Below are 20,361 nucleotides of genomic sequence, written 5' to 3' on the forward strand. Positions count from 1 at the left end.
CAGTGAGGCACAACAGGTTTTAGAAGAATGAGTCATCGCGTAAGTTTGGGGTTTCCTCATGTATATTACACTAAATGTCTCTGCACTTTGGGGGGACACGGAGGAGGGAAGGAGAGAGGTTTTAAAAGAAGGCATTCATTCCCGCCATAAATAGCACATTCAGCATGTTGCTGTTTGCATTTTCTCCCTTAAGTTTCCAAATGTTTCTGTTTCACAGGACTAGTCACTGCTGGGTGCCGGCCCCTCCCCATAAATCATGCTGCGGTCAGCAAGGCCCCCTGACAGCTGGCCATCAGCCTCCCCAACACCCACCCAAGTCCTGCTTTAGTTCTCCCTCTGTCCGGGTAGTGGTCCGTCCAGTCAGCAGAATTCAGAACTCCCCCCAGAGCAGATTCCAATCCCCAAAGAAATCACCAGGTGGTGTTTTTTGTCTTTTGAGGAGAGGAGTTGCTACCGTTTACGAAATACGTTACCATATACCAGACACTATATCCAGATACAGGATATATTTTCACTACGAAGAATTTTATGGAAGCCACAGATACACATGAGAATAGGGCACATTGTCACAGAACTGCCTAGGATGGCAAGTTCGTGGGCTCCTTGACTCCAAGAGTCAGGAACCTCAGGAGTCTGGCCCTGCAGAAGTGGTGTCAAAACTAATAAACTTTAACTACAACAGAAGCATGTGTGTCCCAAACTTACGGATGTTTACTTACAAATTTCATACATGGACTCCTCTACTAACCTGCCTAATAAGACACTCAAAAAATAAAATCTGAAGAGGAGGAGATGAAAACAAATATTAAGAAGTCAGATATGTTCCCCCAACGAAGGTTTTACACACAGCCTAGACGTATGCCCACTACTCTGAAGCCCCAGGGTCTACGGGCCATTTGTAGCTTGCTGCCAGACTTCTCACAACATCAAGTTTATGAATGGCTAAAGAAAGAAGTGGAGGAGGAAAATGGAAAGAAATGGAAAAGCTAAAAGTATCAGGGCAGAAAGAAAAATGTTAACCCCCGAGACAAAAATAACTCCCAATACTCTGTGACTAAGAAACTGCCCCCGTTCCCACCTCTTACAAAAGACAAATAATCCTGGTGAAGATTTCCCAGCAGAAGGGCTCTGGAACAGCGTTGACTAGTCCCACACGGAAGAACCAGGTTTTCTGTGAAGAGTCCTTCTGCCCTGGGTAAGCCAGAGTCACGCTGGACTTCATAAACCTGTTGTTCTGTCACAGAAAGGTAGCTTGAGATCTGAGTGGGGTGGGCGGGGAGGTTTCATGGCATTCTAGAAACAGAAGACCTCTCCATTCAAATTCCCTCTCTTCACCTTAGCTTGAGAAAGGCTTTTAGCCTGCCTGGTTCTTAAGATTCCTCAACTCTTCAATGGTGACAATAACCTGTGCCCATTACATGGCTTATAAATAAATAGATTAAAATTCAAACATGACATTGAGGGGGTGAAAGTGTTCTGTAAATTACAAAATGCTGTATGAGAGGAAATAAAAACTTGGTCCTCTTGCCATAGAAACAAAGCCAAATAATTCACAAAGCAATTTACAGGTGCCCTTCCAGAGAATCTACGGTGTTAACTTAAAATCATAAAGCCCACCCCAGGCCCTTGGAGAGGTCCAGATGGACAACCCATTGCTCCAATTCCCAATTCCTCTGCCGTTCCCAGCTGATCCTGTTAAGTGGCCAATGTGTGCCCGACCTGTGGACTTGGCAGAGAGCATTCAAGTTGTATAGTGGTCACATCCACACCCCAGAAGTGAAGGCAGGCAGGACAGGGGAGCTGACAGCCCTGGCAGAGACCTGGAGGCTACAGCCTCACGAGGTCTAGGGTGGCCCACACCTGATTCCATGGGGAGTCCTTTCAGGACTTCTGTTCACTGGAGACGCCGGCAGAACGATGGTCGCAGTAGCAAATCAGCACCGTGCACTGGGTAAGCTCTGAAAGCTTTGGGGCCCGAAACCCCGGTTGGAATCCCCTTGTATCTGGGAAACACAGGCCAGAGACGTCCTCCCGGATTGAGTCATTGAAGATGACTTACACAAACACGTTTAAAGCTTCAAAATTTATTGCTGTACATTTTCGCATAGCATTTACTATGGAAATACTAATAGTGCAAATATTTATTTTGGACTTGGTAGCATTTGAGAGATCACAAAGGTCTTTGATCTTTTGCAATCATTTATGAAGATCTATATTACTCATTTTTAAAAATCAAACAAATAATCTTATATTTAGACATTATATAATGCGTTTTAGTTCTCCTCTCTAGAACAGAACGGTACCCTGGGAGCCACAAGGCGTATTTCTTTCCCTGATAATACAGACTTGCAACACGTGTCCAACTGCAGGACTCTTTGTTCATCCACAAATGCAATCAACAAGTATTTATTGACAAACTGTTACGTGCCAGGCACTGTGGAAGGCTCTGGGGACATTAGGAAGAAAAGATGCAATCTCTGCTTTCAAGGTGCTTACAGTCTCAAAGTAGAAACAGACATGCAAACGAAATTTACAATAAAGTACAGTAAAGTGCTTCCTTCCATGGAGGTATTTACAAAGTGCAGCGGGAACCTGGAAGAAGGGGAAAGGTCATCTGCCTGGAGAAATCAGGGACAGCTTCACAGAGGAGGTAGCCACTGAGCTGAGACTTGACCAGTGAGCAGGAGGCCTTTGCCACGTAGACGGGCAGGCAAAGGGAACGACAGGTGCACAGACACAGAGGCCCAAGGGGCACTTGGAAGGAGCAGGTTATGCAGGAGGAGCTAGACAAGTAGGCAGGGATCAGGTCATGAATCTTCCATTTATTCAACAAACGTTTATTGAGTGCATACCGTGTGCCAGGCACTAGGCAAAGCGCTGCGGTTGTAACAGAGACCAAGACAGACACACCCTTGCTCTCGTGGAGCTTACATTCTAGGAGAGAGATAGACAAAAAGTCAACAAATAAATTACAGACTTAGAAAATTTCACCGAAGGAAATAAACAGAGTATTGAGGCAGAAAATAAGTCTTATGGCGGGGGTGCTGACATTATTTGGGGTTATCAGAAAATGCCTCTTGGAAGTGACTAAAATGACACCTGCAGGGACCGGAATAACGTGCTTCAACAGTAGCACTCACTACGCACCAGGCACTCTGCTAAACATCTTATAAACAGCATCTCATTTAGTCCTCACACCGGCTCTATGAGGTAGGTATTATTACTCCTATGTCACCCACGAGGAACGAGCTCAAGATTAATGAACCTGACAAGTCACACAAATGGCAAACCAGGGTTCAAACACAGGTTCTCTTCATTTCAAAGTGCTCACTCTTAAAAATTACTCTAAACTATATATACAGATAAGTGAGGAATCTGAGCAGGGAAATGACACAGTCACATTTGCTTTGAGGACCACTCTGATGACTGCAGAGGAAAAGGAGGGCTGGAGAAGGAAGGGGAAAAGGGAGCGGACAGGTAAAAGTAAATTTTTTCTGAAAGCGCAGAGGAGAGGAAAGGAGGTTGCATGGCGCCCGCGGCTGTGGGGATCGACATGCAGACATGAGGGTGCAGTTGCTGGTTCTAATGGTACAGATGGGATGTTGGGGAGGCAAGGGAAGGAGTGGCCTCTGGGATCCCTCCTGGCCTCCGGGGCTCCTGCCTTGGGCAACTGGGTCAGACAACTTGCTTTTACACGAGTTGGGGAATGCAAGATGGCGATAGGTGTGTGAGGATGAGATGAAGAACTTGATTTTGGGCATGTCATCCTGTGGGTTATGGGGAACACCTGCACTTATGAGCTGGTCCCTGGTTGGACACCATGTAATGGCTTTCATACCTGTTCTCTACCTGAGCAACGTATATAAGAACAAAATCAAAGTTTTGTATGTGTGTACATTGTTTTTGTTTTTACAAAAGATATCTTGGTCGGATTGCTTTGTAAAAAGAACCAATGATCACCAAGATAAAGTTATCCCAAGCCTGATTACAAATGGAGAATCATGGACTTAGGCGAGGCTAAGAAAAGCCTTTGGATATCATTCTAACTAGTCATACCAGTTCTCCAAAACAACTCAAAATCCACTGTCTACGGCCACCCCAGTGGGGACAATCTGTTAGGCCCAGAGCAGTCCCACTCTGCCAACAGTCTTCTTAGAATCTGTAAGAGTCCCTGCTCACCACCAGCAGGACTGCTCCCAGGGCCTTGGTGGCCTGCGGCCCAGAGATCAAAGTTGAGCGTGAATCAGAAATTCCAAGAAAGGCTTACTTTTGTCATTTGGCATTAGGTCCAGAGAGACGGCAGCCCAAACCTAGCCTGTTACACACTTCTCTGTTTTCTCTTCTCTCCCTTCCTCGGGAATGGAAGGGTGTGGGAGGTAGTGTTAGTCAAATGCACGAGGGACACCACGTGGGACTGGTCACAGCCTTGAACACATCATTTCTGGGTCCCATTTTTAAAGAATTCAGAGTTAAGGAGTACATAAAACCATCATGTAGAAAGATATTATTTTTGCTCTATTTTCCAAATATGCTTAAAATTTGTTTATAACCACTGCCTCCTTTCCTTGGTATCAGACTAACTTATGTTTTCATTTGTAGAACTCACAATACTACTATGCACTTTTAATAATTAGATATCAAGGAATTTAAGTGGTAACGAAGTTACACTTATGAGTTTTAACAGCAAAAAAAAAAAAAAAAAAATGTTGATGCTTTAATGCTTTGGAGGCCAGGTAAAGTATTAAAAGCTGGGTCAAGCCGCTGTGCCCAGAGATGCCTCTCTCTGTGGCAAACAGTCTGACCCGGACCTGTTAACTTAGTAAGCTCATGGGAAGTAGAAAATGCACAATGATCTAGAAAAAACAACACAGGCTTCTAGTAACATCGAAGGGTACTTGTGTACCTAACTCCTGCCCAAGGATAAAAATCACTTTTCTTATAGAACTAACAAAAGTACTAGTCACAGGCAAAGGGCAAAAATTACAGATGCTAGATGGCGACTTCAGAGCCCTGGTGAAAACACAGTTCTCGTGACACCCGGCAGCCTGCTGCAAGTGCATGAACTACTAGCTACCACCTCCACCGCAGACCTAAGGCCCAGGGGTCACAGCTGAACGGCAGTCAGGAATGCTGAGGACAGGCTGTTTATTGTGTGTGTTCTTTAACAGAAAGAATCCCAATCAGTCTGTGAATATAATCATTTATTTGTCTTTACAGCGATGATGGAAGAATGTACAGATGTCCTCTTTCAATAAAGTATAAAAATCTGTTTATATACAGTGAAGTCACAATAATCTTTAATTGGGAAATTTATTGGGTCTCCTGATCCATTCATATTAAAACTGGGTGGCAACAAACATTTCTTATAAGTGCTACATTTCCAGTAGATTGCACCTGGCATCCAAAGCTCAGCTTCATCTTAAGGGTCCTGCTTGATATTACAAAAGACTAATTTTAAGTCCTAGGACTCAAAATAAACATCATTTTTTGAATAATAGATATATACATCAAAAATACATCTAAAAAGGCATTGGTTAGTGCTATTAAAAAGCTCTATGTGCTCGGGTACAATTTTTTTTTCTTACAGGCAAAACCCAGTGGAAACGTTTTGGTTCAATTCTAGGAATTTGCTCTTGGGGAACATCAGCCAAGTTACCTGTAAGGAAAAACAAACAAACTTAAGTAATTCAATGATTTCTCAGGTGAGGTCAGCAAAACTTGAAAGAGGAATTAGAGGCTAAATTTCTCTTAGCACCACATTTCTAAAGCCTTGATTAGTTACAGCGTCTTGTACGTAAAAAGTGCTCAACACATCCCTGCAGGCTCCGAGGCACAGCAGCTCCTCAGGGAGACTTTGCTGACCCTTTACCTCACGTTAGCCCCTGGCCAGCCACTCTCAGAGCGCCTTTACTCTCCCTTTGACAGCACGCAACGCCGCTGGTCATCACACGGGCACGTGAGCGCTTATTCGATAGACCATACGGTAAGGTTTTGGGAGCATGGGAACTGGGCGACTGGGCCCATCCCTGCACCCATCACTGTGCCCCAGGCCCTAGCACGCAACGCTAGGATGACTCTCAGGATGAGTCACTCGCCCCCAGACTGAAAGGGAAGGGAGGAAGTGTTCAAAAAAAATGTCAGAGTTACAACTCAGTAACTCACTGTGCTCATTCCCTCCCTTTCCCCCATCCCTCTTTCTCCCCCCTTCTCAGTTTTGGCTTCAAAGGACACAAATAAATAATCTACTACAAGTGGCAGAAAGTAAGATGAGACCTGTCGGACCGAAGCAGGACAGAAGTTGGGAAGCTAGATGCTGCCTAAACACTTGGAGATTTGAGTGTGATCACTTAAAAGAGCACTTACACCCGATGGAACAAAGTCCATGAAACTCATTATGTGCGAAGAGGACGGGACCAAAATCTGTATTTTTTAAGGTAAGCTAGTTATTATAATTTGAAATGTCCTCATTCTCCCTGCATCAAATCTATGCGAGACAGAATCTAGAAAAGGGGAGGGGTTTTTGCTTACTTTGCAGCCGTAACTGTAAATTGTAAATTGTAAAATACACCCCAGAAAGCTGGTGTGGTGGGGATGACAGCCGCCATCACACTTTCACCTCCTGGGGCCACTCCTCCCTCCCTGGCAGTCTTCCTCTTCTTCCCCTGCCTTTCTCTAAGGACACCTTGGAGGTTTTCCCGTCTTACTAAAGAAGGCGCGACCCTTTCAAGTGGCTGTGGGGCTGTGAATGTATTCACATAAGGAGAGGAAATGGCTGCAAGACCTGATCTGGTCTTTAACCAGAGAGGCACCAAACGGGAGCTCGGGCCCAACCCAGGCGAAGGCGAAGCCTTCCCACTCTCTGCTGAGGGAGGCGGCAACAGGCAAAAGCAGGAAAAGGGAAGCTCTCTCTGCAGTCAGTTCACCTGACCGTACTCTTAAGCTTCATCTCCACTGTCCACTTCAATATCCATCTCTTCCGTGTCAGCAGCTCGTGACAAGATGTCTGCCATCAGGGCTTCTTCCAGCTTCTTCCGCACTTGTTGTACTCGCTCTTCCTGTTTCCTGTGTAACAAGAGAACGAAAAGACTCGGGTCATTGGGCAAGTAATGGAAATAAGAAGCTGCCGCTGAAATTCATCTTTACTTCAAAACCGTGAACATTCCTGAGAAAAACACACTTCCTTCTCCTTATACTTTGCAAAAGTTGCTTCTATTCTCACAAAAGCAAATCACACAAGAGATGGGCGAGCATTCCTCACCTCACAGAGAATTCTGGCAGGAGCAGATTTATCTCAGTGACCTTTTCTTCAGCCTCAAGCACTTCAAATACATGAAGATTTGAGATTATTCCCATAAAGGGCAATCGGGAAAGTCTCGGAAGCAGGGATAGAACAGGAAGTAACATGGAAAATAAAGCAGAAAAGACTTGTTCAATGAAGCACCAAGAAATGGAGGCAGAGGGCAGGGTAAACTGGGAGGTAGCGTGGCAGCTGTGGCTGGTACCGGAAAGCCAGGCGAGCCCTCTCCTGGGTTCCCAAGCCTGCCGGCAACAGGCCACCGTGACGGAAACAGGTGACATGCTCCTTTGCACTGAGGACGGAAACTGAAAAGCAGGTCTTCAACTGAGATGAGCTGAGCAGGTGAAGAGCACAGCACAAGGGTGTCTGTGTGTTGGTGCCTGCAACCCCCAAAAGAGGGTTCATAACACCACACCACTAAAAAAAAAAAAAAAAAAAGGTTCTGGACTGTGAGATGGGAAACAAAGCACAGGAACAAAAAAGGCTATTAGTATGCACTTTATCTCAAAAAAGCAGGAAAAAAATGAGAGTTGCCTCCAGAAAGGGCTACCGAGGGACTCCTACAACAGTTCGAGCAAACAGGGGCAGAAAACCGAAGGTCACACCCAGTACCAGAGGTGAAGAAACACAGAAGAAGGGAGAAGACTGGCACATAAGGTCATAGAAAAAAACAAGGGAGGGCGTGAGAGGCAGAGGCACAGGTGCGAAGGTTAGCCTTGACCAGAAGACAGAACCGTCACCTCCTGAGACCAGAGGCAGGTGGGAGGACAGACGTCAGGTGGGAGGAGAAACCCCGTGACAAGAGGTGCAACAACGAACACCGAGGGCTCCACTGGGGTGGGGGGGGAATAATGTGGTTTTCCTCTATCAGCAACTGAGGAAGACAAATTGCAGCAACGCCCGCTCCTGGGAAGCAGAAGGGTAGAGGAGTGATGTTCCAGAAGACTCCTAAGACTCCCTGAGCAGTAATTCCTTGGGTGCTCAGCCACTTGGAAAGTTACATTTACAGACTCCAGCCCTCATGTCTCTCTATCTCATGATCCGCAAGGTAGTGAGGTTAACATATCGTGTAGCCACAAAAACCTTCTATGTCATCTTTACTAAACTCTGAAATCACAAAATTTTAAAAGGCACGGACCTCCACTTTTTAAGTGAATTTGCTAAAAGAGGGAGGCTGTCAGTAAGTTGGTCAGAGCTTTACAGCCCCTGTCATATTAAAAGAAGCTGGAGTCCCCACAGATTTTCATGTAGTGCAGCAAGGTCAAGAAGAACACATTGTTTATTTCTTACATAGTTAGTCTTGCCTCTGGCTCAGTGACTCAAGGTTTATGACAAATGACATCTGGGTCTCATTGGCAGTCTCTCACTCCTAATAATAGAGCATGAGAATGTGCATGACTGCCCTAGAGTCATTCCATTAGGAAGAGAAAGAAAATGCAGTGAAGGGTGCTCTGGGCTGGAGAAGTACATCTAAGACTCTAATATTTGCCATGATTCTCTGGTCTCGAGAATTACTTCCGACACTTACGGAAGCTGAAATTAAAGCATCTGCGCACTGGGGTACACAGAATTCTAACACTGTCCCCAAGCTGGCCCCTGTCCCACCCCTGTATATACTCCCTGTATAATTCCCTCCCCTCGAGGGTAGGTGGACCTCATGAATATGGTGGAATGAAACTCCACCATAGGCTACTAATCAATCTGACCCTGGGTCAATCAAAAGAGATTATCACAGAGGGTCTGACCTAATAAGAAGATCCCTTGAAAGGTGCTGGCCCTTCCTAAAAGAAGCTGCAGAGGGAATACGGAAGGACCCATGGGACAAGGACCTGCCATCGGCCTCTAACCACTAGAAATCCCCACCCCACAGTCAACAAGAGAACAGGGGCCTCCGTCCTACAACCACACAGAATTCTGCAACAACCACTGGAAGCTGAAAGGTCCCCCGTGGATCCAGGAGGAAACGTGGTCCAGCAGACACTTTGGTTTCAGTCTGCAAGACCCAGGCAGAGAATCCAGCCATGTCTGGCCCAGACTCTGGACCTATGGAACTGTGAGCTATAAATGGGCACTGTTTTAAGCTATTAAGTTTATGAGAATCTACTACTCAGTGTTAGAAAACAAATATACTCATGGATGAAAATATTATCAAAGATGCTGAAAAAAATATACTTAATGTTGAGATCTTTAACTGAAGGTTTAACATTAACAGAATATTGGAAACACAACTGGAAAAAGGGCAACAATTCCATTTGCAGTAATTTATTTTGAACCTGTACTAATTCAACAAGAAATGTTTGCTTAATAATCTCTGTTATGACAATGAAATCAAATGGGCAATTTGTTAAACAAGTTTACCCTAAAAGGAAATCATCCAGACCTGGCTGCGATAGTTTCCTCTACTACCAAGAGATCTGGTGTTGAAGCCGTCAACATTCCCAAGCTACCACTCACACAACCTCAGTCAACACCACGATGACCTGGTGAAACCCTGCTGATTAGTCATTCCAAGACAGAAAACAACTTGTCTCCTGAGTAATTTCCTTCCTTAAGGGTAAGAATAAGCCAAACAGCAAGTTGATTCCTCTCCTTGATTTTACATCTTGCTTTTCTTAAAAAGTAATGCTGCTCACAAATGCTATGCAATCAAGGCATGCGAATGAATTCAACACTGGACCACTCTCCATCTGTGTAAGCCCAGAAAGGTTTGAACAAAATTATAAACCTTGCTAGACTCATGCATTTAAAAACATTCTCATGCCAACTTACAAGGGTTCAGAAAAAAAAATACAAATATAAAACATATTTGTAAATTGTATGATTCAAAAGTGCCATCTGCTGGTTTTGTCTAGGAATAATACCCAAGAGAGCTTTCTGATTTACATTCAGAGGACAGAAACAATGATGGATATACACACTGCTGTATTTTTTAAGAAAACACAGTATGCTACACTATCATTATAAAGTAATGATACTCAAGTTCACAAATCTCTTATGAGAGTGTCTTTGAGGTCTGCATATCGAGAGTAGTGCCGCTGCTTCTGAACAACGGTTCTTCTGTGCTTTCTGGGCATTATCAATTTCAGGTGTATGCTTCCCTTTCATATTAGCTGCTAATACCCTGATTGGTGGCTCAGAGTCGGAAAATGTAAAAGACGTTAACAGATTGTGCCTGCTCCTTATTCCCAGCTCTGTTTTACTGCTTTAGCCTTTGCTTCATCTTTCCCATTTGCTTCAGGGGTGTGCGTGTGTGCGTGCACAAGTGTGTCTGTCTCTCTTTGGAGCCACCTTAAATCTTTCCTTGAAGGTGGAGATAAATAAATCTCTAAATTGAGCTAAAGTGAAGTAAACATAATCAAGGTAAGTAAATTAAACACTGAAAACACAACTGAGCTTAAAGCATGAGTATGCTCTACTTTAAGGAGAGCCTGCTTTGCAGACACACCAATGCAGGAAGCAGAGGCAAACAGGCCTAACTGGGTGAGAGAACCACAAACGACACTGCGAAAGTGATGAGTAGACAGTACAGCTGACCTGTCCCTTGGACACGATCACAATGACACCCTTATCAGCACCACTAATATCTTTTTCAACATGTATCTGTTTTAAACGTCCCATATCACCTTCCGTTGGTTTCACCAAAGCTCTGTAATATACATACGTAACTTTCCGAGGGATTCCTCACTTACTAGATATGCCACTCAAACCAATAGGCAGTACACAATTTATCAGATGTAAAAAACAAGTTTCTGAGGTGAGGTCAAGCTGCCTTACCTAATGTCTTCGTCTGTGACAATGAAAGCTTTGCAGAGGGGTTGAGACGTGTTGAGCCAAACAGCGGGGTTCTTTTCCACAGCAGGGGAGGCCTGCCCTGTGATTGGTGCAGAGCTTGTGTGCAAAGCACTGGCAACAGCAGATAAAAGGGTCTCATCATTGCTACCTGGACCAACTCCTGCAATCAGAAATTCATACTTGTTACGGGAAACTTCCAGATGTGCTAGCCAACTTTATGTTACCTAAAGCAACCAATATTTTTATATTCATTTTATAGTTGTATATTTAAAACTGAAATAAGCCAAAGGAGCAAAGCATCACATAATATCTCCTGAATAATTATTGTATACCAAAGAATTAACATTAAAGAAATAGTAAACAAAAAAAAAAATAGCTGTGCACTTCAGTAGAAGTTTAACATAACTTTTAAAACACATTTTCCAATTTTTTAAAAAACTTTTTAAAAATTGGCTACATTTCCTCAACCAAGGTTAATGTATTCCTGAATCTCTCCTGGAGTAGCTTCTCCTAGAGCTTTTAACATTAATTTCTAGCAACATCTCAACACTGATCTCTCTGTTTCCAGACTTCGAAGGAGAAGTCAATGCAGGCACGCTGTACCTGCAGCTTTCCCAGTTTTCTCACACACTGAGCAAAACACCCAGGTTAATAGATTTATTTATTTAATGTTTATTGTTTTAAAGATTTTATTTATTTACTTTAGAGAGGGGAAGGGAGAGAGAGAGAGAGAGAAACACCAATGTGCGGTTGCCTCTCATATGCCCCTTGCTGGGGACCCAGCCTGCAATCCAGGCATGTGCCCTGACTGGGAATCGAACTGGCGACCCTTTGGTTCGCAGGCTGGTGCTCAATCCACTGAGCCATACCAGCCAGGGCTAATAGATTTATTTAGTAAGTGCACACCTTGCCTACTTTTAGGAGACTGGCCACTGTGGCCACATTTAAATGCACTGCTTAAAGTCATAAACATGTTAAACCAGTTAAAGCAATAATTTCCAAGAACAGAGAGGGATGAGACAACATTCTAACCATGAATTATAAGGATTTTTAAGCAATCCACTATACATCAAAGTGTAGAAGCTGAAGTTCTCATACTTGAAACATAATGCTTCTCTAAAACTTGGTGTTAACATGGTAAGACAGGCGCAATAGCAACTGTGTCCTCTACTGTGTCCCACTGGTTGCTGTTACTGGACAGAGGTGAGCCTGGTCCCTCTGCTGTTTGCAGCAGCAGTTTGTGGAGGGAGAGGCAGGAGAGCTTCTTCTTTCAATGAGAGACAAGAAAGAGCAAGTGCTGGGGTGGGGCCAGAGGCTGCATAAGCAGGAAGCTTGGAAAATTCTGCCACTCAGCTGTATTTGGTTAAAAAGCAGCACATAAGTTAATTTATGTAAGACACCTAACCTACAGCCAACATCTTAATACACAGAAAACATCTTAGGTAATACACTGCCCTGAAGCATCCCTGCAACATAGAAGCATTTTGCATACATTCTCCCCTGGGTTCATTAAAACACAAGAGGCCCGTCATCCGGCAAGGCATACATGCCCCCAAGGAGAGGCCTCGTCTCAATCACTTTGGACTCCACAGCATCTAACACAGGGCCTGGCACACAGTGCGTACTGCTCAGCTGAACTGAGATAATACCTTGAAGACCTTTAGGTAGTTCCATGGTTTTTATAATTTGTTCTGTTACATCTGATGCACTAAGTCCTTGTAGCCTCTTCTCCCAGAAAAGCTGTAAGGCAAAACATCACTGTTAATAGATACATTCTCGGAACAAGAAAGTAGCGCATCGATGCTGTTGAATAGTGAAACTGAAATCATTTCAGTAGTTTCCTAATTTCTGCTTATTTTTCTTACAAAAAGCCAAATTATACTCCAAACAGAAATTACTTTAATATATCATCACTCTTTCAAATGATATTACTCAAATAATTTTTTTTGTTATTTTATGCAACTTTACTTATCACAGTACTAAAGATTATGTTATATGCTATATATACTTCTTTATAAGGTATCTGCCAAAGAATATAAGTTGAATTTTTAAAGCTTTATTTGACATAAAAATGTAGGGTTGTATCTTATCAGGGGAAAGAAAAGAGATTACATTATATAAAGCCTCTTTATCCAGTAATCACTAGGGAAAGAGCTCTTCCACCTGTGATTTTTCCCAGGCAATCAAGTTTAGCCCTTTAGCATACGTCAAGAAGGAAAACAAAGGCCATTTCTTTATGGGAACTTTTCTAGAATGTTTTACACACTTCCTAGCTTTTGTTAAAACAGATGCCACATTCATAAGTGACCACCTTCCTGCTGCACGGAGCCTGGGTCACGCAGGTCATCCCTCTGGGCATCAGTGAGCACGCTGGAGGCCCTCCATTCGCTGTGCGGCTACTGAGTATGCAATTGCTCGTCCAAACTCTAAATGGGCCAAGGTGGCTCTGCTGTTTGATCTTACATCCCTTCTCCACCTACTTCACTCTCTCCCTGGTTAGCTACTACTTCTCGCCACTGTTACTGATCCATTCAGCATGTATTTGTAAGCTCCTACTATGGGCTGTGCTTGCCCTGTGGATGCAACAGTAGAAAACACAGTGTTTTTTGTCCTCAAGCCTTCATCTTTTTCTAGTCTGTTTTGTATCTACTGCAGCCCACAAAACAGATAAAGGAACTCCGTTGGGCTCCCTATATGTCTTTAACCTCGGATACCCGAGGCCTGTCACATAGTGGATACTGAAAAACCGTTCGTGTGAATGACAAAACACGGCAGTAACTGGACTCAGAATGAGAGTCTTGAGGGGCACACCAACCCAAGGTGAAACCCCAGCTCCAGAAGTATGACCTTGGACAAGTTCCATAACTTCAGAAGCTTTAATTTCCTCCTCTGCAAACTGTGGCGGCAATGACCATCACCGAGGAGCCTTGCGGGCATTAACAAGGCAGTGCGTGTTGAGCGCCGGTCACAGAGTGAACCTAAGGTCTAGGACGTTTCCTATCCTCAAATTCGGACCACTCCGAGGGCTCTCCGGGCTTCTAACTCTGACTTCCGGATATATAAAAGGTATCAGGTAATTGTGCATCCCCCAGACAAAAGCAAAGATACAATAAAGTCATTATATTTATGGCAGAATGGTAGCATGTGGATTTACAATAACCTCAGCGGTAGCACCAAAGGTAACCTGAAGTGGGATGTTTCCCTCCCCTCCGAAGGCCTCTGGTACACGGGAGGGTCTCCTTACACCTCCCTATAAATTAGGTCAGGAGCTGAATATGCAGTCAACATACGAGAGGACAGAGCCACATTAATCATCATGGGTGAAAAAGAGTTCAGTGAGGATTATAGCTGATGAATGTGATACATGTCCCAAGAAACCCCGCCTGCTTTCTAGTTCCTCTTTAGGGGAATAACATCATCTAAGTTTTGAATGTCACAATGATAGAAAGAGACAAGGGAAACAAAAGTCAGTTAATTTCTAATGAAAAGATATTCAGAGGAATCAGTGAGTATGAAATTAGTACTTTTATAATAAAATTACATATATAAAATTTTCCTTTGCAAAAAATTAACACTACCAAAAAACGTATGAAAATCATGTACAGATGATTAATATTTTACATCTAAACATCCCAATTCTAAAATGTCAAAAGTTAAATTTTTTACATCCTATAATTTTTAATTCTTAATTTTTAAATTCCTATTCGTTTGAAGAAAAACAATGAAAAAACTCAAGGCAGGAAAATTCTGCAAAGCAAACCTCGGCCTGAGTACAGCTGTACGCGCATGTACAGCTGCAGAATACGACTCCTGGTGTTGCCACCATCAGATGACCTTCAAGTGAATCTGAAGTCCAATCTGACGTGCATGAGTGACTCAGATTAACTGAAATGCCCCCATCATGAAAATGCAGGCGTGTGTATTTACTTAAGTGCACGCGTGTATATAACCGTCTCTCCAACCACAACCCCCAAAAGGGGGTGGAAAAGAGGGAAAGGTCAGAGAAGAAAAGGAGGCTGGTTTGAAGAAGACAACACTTAAGTGCTGAAGGTCGCCACTGCCCTCTTCTCCACCCTTTCCCACCACTATTCACACCTGGCAGGCTCTGAGCACTGAAAGAGTCTTCATGAGATACCGTTTACACCTTCTTGTTTACACTTCAATACAGGGTGGGGCAAGAGCAGCCTTACAATTGTAAGTACACAAAACAGAGTATTATTATTTATTATCTATTAATTATTGTATTATTTTCCATAAGAACAACCGTAAACCTACTTTTGCCCCACCGTGTATGTTCCTAACTCACCTTTTCTATATTCATCTTCTCAGGTTCCTACCAGTTTTGTTTATTTTGAGGAAGGCGTGTTCTCTGCAATGTAAAATATTTTTTAAATTACGCAGAGCAGGCATTCTGCTAGGTGAAAGCAGCCAGTCTTTCCCGCACCACGTGCTCCAATTTACATGCCGCTCTGGAAAAGAAGAAACGGCAGGGATGGCTGCAGGGGCGCGGGGGGAGGGAGGGTCTGACTACAGGGGGTCAGCACAGGGAATTCTTTAGGGTGCTGGGACTGCACTCTCTGTGATTTTATCCAGATGATACAAATACCATTTTCTCTTTTTTCCCAAGCCAATCACTCCAGGAATGATCAACATGCACTATCTCCATTCCTTCAGGCCCATCCCCTGTCCAGGAATTTTCACTAAATTCACTCTGACAGCCAGTCAGCAACTCTCACCAAATTCAATGCCCTTTTCTCATTATCTCTGGTCACTTTATAGCCCTGAATGCTTTGGAGGGGGGTAGAGGAAGAGACAGGTCTTCCTCTCCTCCATTTAAAATTTCTTGATCTGTTCATTTGTGAACTCCATGTTTTTACTAGGTGGTTAATTGTGGCCATATGGAGTCCTTCCTATTGCATTACTTGCACAATCGCTGCAAATCTAAAGACAGCAATACTGAAAAGATGGGTCTCCCTAAATTTGTAAGGAGCCCCCCTCTACGATGGCTATCTAGTCTCTTCCACTACATCTTCATAAATCCCAACCTACCCCCTGAAAAGCTGACCTGTCAAATCCAATGATTTTCTCAGCTTCACCCTGCTGCCTGGTGGGTGTGAGGCCAAATAATCACTGTAAAACTTTTAAGATTTAATATTTGGAGAGACTTCCAAAATGTGCTATCGCCCTCAGCTATGACACCCCTTCCTAATCCCCCCACTAATCAGACCCTCCAGGTGCCTCTAGTATCTTGTTCTCCTTGTCACCCACCAGTACGTGCAAAGAATGATAGCACCCACCTATGCATCACTCTGTATTGCCAGCGGTCTGGGCAGTGATGACGCAGTCCGTTGATGGAGAAGCATAGGATGAGATCAAAAGTCATTCAAAACTACAAAAGTGCCTAAAACATAATGTTTTAGGTGACCGAGGCAGGACAACTTGGGAGAAACCATTTACTAGGGATCGGAACACATCTCCAGGCCGTCACTCCTGAGCGGAGGTAGTAGGCACCACTATGACACTAGTGGAGGCACTGCTGGACTCTGTCTCTGAGTCCCGGAGGACAAATGTGATGGTGTGAAACAAAAAAAGGTGAGGCTTTAGGGACAGGAATGACCAAACCTGTTTCTTGAAAGTAAAACCAACCCCGAATACACCTGCGGCCTTTTCTTCACTGCTGTGGATTTACCTGGGGCTTTGTGGGATTTGCTCCACTTGCCTAAGGAGACCCAAGAAGAGGATGAGGAAGAAAGAGGGATCACACACAACCCTCACAACCACGCACAAACACACCCCATCCTAATGCACTGGCAACTCAGGCTGGTCAGTTATTTTTAGTTCCGCCCATCACCTGAGCTTAATCATAGTACTCTGGAGGGATCTGCGCTCATTTGGGGAGGTCAGACAGGATGGCTTGGTGGAAAAAAGTAATTAGAGCAGCGGCCCCCAACCTTTTTGGCACCAAGCTGTTTTTTTTTCCACCTACGGGGGGAGAGGCGGAGATAGGAGGCGGAGCTCAGGCCAGCTTCCCTCGAAGCCAGGCCTTCTAACAGCCAACAGACTGGTAAGGGTCTGAAGCCGGGGGGTTGGGCACCCCTGAATTAAAGGATGGATCCAAATTCAACGTGTGTTCTTCCAGTGCCCGTTATACACAAAACATCTGATGATTATGAAGATAATGGGTAATCACTGCTCTATAGTTTACTATTTGGTGGAAAAGCAGCAAAACTCTACAAGACTGTAGTAAGTGCAATAACAAAGATCCAAAATTAATTTCAATTTGGGAGAATCTGGGAAGTCTTTTAGGAAGAGGTAGCTCTTGAAAAGTGCGTAAGAATTCAACAGAGGAGGAAAGACTACTCCAAGCCAAGGAACTAGCTTGAGCAAAGGCAAGGAGGTGAGACGAAGAGGACAAGCCAGTATTTCTCAATGTTTTTATGCACAAAAACAAGCAGAGGGGGCGTCTTTAAAATGTGTATTCCAAGTCCTCAGCCCCAGAGATTCCATTCAGTGTGTCTGGGGTTAGAAGGCTAGAATTGTTTGTTTACTCTTGTATGTGTCCCAGGGACTCCAGGACAGGCCCAGGGATCTCAGTTTCAGGAAGGCGGGTTGGTGCCTAAGAGAACAGCGGTACACATGCAGAGCTGGTGTGTGCTGACCACCAAGATTTCTGAGTTTTATTCCTGATTACACCAGAAGATTAAAAAAAATACTACTTTATCATCTCCTTGCAGAGGACTAGCGGAAGATGCTTGCCTTTCTACTTTTCATTGCGGGAGGACTTGGGTTAAAGTGTATTTAGGAATACACCAAACTGTTTAGGGTAAGTAGAAAAGGGGCTTACCCCAAGTTCTCTTTCTGCCAGCCCAGTCATAATCTCTTGGTGGAATAAGAAGAGGGAGAGGGGAACACCTACCACCTACCCATCAAGTCCTTCCCCTAGGCCTGGCAGTATGTTAAGTGCTTTATGTACAGGAATTCAGTTCATATTCCCTGCCGCACTGTAAAGGAGATACTGTGTCCCGTTTACATTAACTTACCAGAGGCTGCACAGTTAAGTCAGTGGTGCAGCTGGACTTAAAACTCAGGTCAGTGTGATTAAACGTCCCTATCTTAACAATAAAAGCTTTGGAAAAGCATTTACACTTTTGGCTCTGTGTCAGATCATGTATTAACAGGTTTAAGACTTTTCTATCTGTAAAACTAAAGGCAGATGAGACATCAATGAATGCTAAGGAAATTATCAAGTTAATCCAGTTTCCTACTAGGTAATACCGTTTGAGTCACCAACGGCAGGCAATCTGTGTTGCCTCCTCCCCATGCAGAACTGTGAGACCCGGGCTTGTAATCTACTCAGACTAAAGCTGGCAGGGTTTTAAGAAAATATCAAACCATAGTTTGGCACAGCTCACATGACTAAAACTAAAGAATTTGTGTAATATATTCTCTGCATATTTGCTTTCTTAGCATTAATGGCAAATACCAACCACACTGAACAGCAAATTTTTTCTTGGTGAATGAATATTAAAAACTGAGACCCCAATCCAAGAAAACACTTTCAGAGAAGTCACACTAACAATGGAGTGACAGCAGGTATTTCATAAAATAGGAGAGAGGGAGTGAGTTACTAAGCACATGTAACTGCAGGCCTTAGAAATTCTTCTATAAGAATACTGTTTTAGGTTAATTATGCTAATATCTATTTCTCACGAGCACATTAGAAAGCATCCATCTAATCAAATACACCAGGATGATTTTCCTCCACCAATACGTTTAATCTGCACAGCACTGATGTGTCTGTGTCGTGTTTAGAAAAGTTCCTTGATGAAATGAAGCTGACCTTCTTTGTACGTATACTCAGGTCCTCAACTTGAGATTCAACACAGCAGGCGGGAGGATTTAACTTCTGAGTAGCAACGTAAATGAATGGATTAGGCTTCACGGTCAGACAGACCTATGTTCAAATCCTTGCTTTGTCACTTATTAGCTTTATAAAGTTGGACAACTAACTCTCAGCTTCCTACCCTATGGAATGAGACAATAAAAACACTCTCAAAGGGTTGTGGAGATTAAGCACTTGGACATATCCAGTAGACAGCAAGTATCGTGTTACTACTCAGTTTCATCCTGGTGTCCAGCACACTGCTGACCCTGCACTAGCAGTTAACAAGCAGTGGGGCGTCTTATTAAAATTATTGAATATAAACAAAGCAAAACATCATCAACTCTGAGAGGTGAGTGTACTCACACACACAGACTGAGCACGTACACAGGAATCTGCCCCTCCCTCCACATTTGCAGCTGGGGTTTTCTTGCTACTACAAGAAGCTTAAAACATCTTCTCCCTCTGCTCATCCAAGCCAGACAGACTGCCGCTCACCCAGGACCAAAGGTTGGAAGAATTTTTCGGTAAGCAGGCCTGGTTACATAATTTGCAGGGCCCAGTCCAAAATGAAAATGTGAGGCCCCTCGTTCAAAAAGCACCAGGAGTTTCTTGATGGCGCCTGCAGAGCATTCAACCAGGCCCGGGGCCGTCTGACACAGGCCCTGTGCAGCTGAGCTGCTTGCCCATGGAGCTTGTCATGGTGGCGAGGACACTGCGGCCATGGAAAGCAGGGGACCTCCGTGCTACTGCAGTAGCCCTTAGGGAAATGCTGTGATGTAATCTCATTCTGTGAATTTCTTCAAAGAAGGAAGGCAACTGGATATAGTTCTGGCTGGACCTATGCAATACAAAGGAGCCTTCCCTTCACCCCCTGTGGAAATTACTCAAGGATTTTTCATCCCTCTCATCATTCCCCATGTGGAGGACTGGCGAACGAAGCGGGGCCCAGGCTCTCCCCAGCTGAGCAGCGTGGGGAGGGAAGGAGGGAAGCCCAGGGAATGAGGAAACCATAATGGGGGAGAATGGATAGAATTTTGTTCTATTTAAATCCAGTGGATCACATGGTTAGCTTTTAATTAAGATTTCCTGAAACTGTAATTTTGTTATTTTTATCCCTCTTTATGTCCATGCTGTGATAACAGTAAAGCCTTTAGAAAAACCGCAAAAGGGCTTTGAGCGTTTTTCAAGAATAGAAGGTAGACCAGAACCAGGGAACACAAACTACATTTCTGCTTTGCAGTGAAGCAGAAAAAAAAAGACTCGCACCAGCAGCAATGGCCTAGAGCAGAGGGTCTCAACCTCAGCGGCACTGACATCTGGGGCTGATAATTCTTTGTTGTGGATGTGTGGGTGGCAGCGTCCCTGGCCTACATCCGCTAGATGCCAG

At 44.0% G+C, this 20,361-nt stretch overlaps 1 protein-coding gene across 3 annotated transcripts in view; it reads right to left on the bottom strand.

Moving 5' to 3' along the window:
- Positions 1–2,064: 2,064 nt before the first annotated feature.
- The window catches only part of MBD2 (methyl-CpG binding domain protein 2), a 65,991-nt gene continuing 47,694 nt past the window's right edge, over positions 2,065–20,361 (bottom strand). The window contains exons 4-7 of one of the 3 annotated variants that reach the window (XM_053912473.2): positions 12,739–12,829; positions 11,072–11,249; positions 6,924–7,062; positions 2,065–5,656 (exon numbers count right to left, since the gene is read on the bottom strand). In XM_053912473.2, coding sequence (XP_053768448.1) covers positions 6,936–7,062; positions 11,072–11,249; positions 12,739–12,829 — 396 coding nt within the window. In that variant the 3' untranslated portion in view covers positions 2,065–5,656; positions 6,924–6,935. The remainder of the gene's footprint in view (positions 5,657–6,923; positions 7,063–11,071; positions 11,250–12,738; positions 12,830–20,361) is intronic. The other 2 variants (XM_045187718.3, XM_045187717.3) reach the window with 2 other exon arrangements.

Source organism: Desmodus rotundus, chromosome 10, assembly GCF_022682495.2.
Source record: "Desmodus rotundus isolate HL8 chromosome 10, HLdesRot8A.1, whole genome shotgun sequence".
Lineage (NCBI taxonomy): Eukaryota > Metazoa > Chordata > Mammalia > Chiroptera > Phyllostomidae > Desmodus > Desmodus rotundus.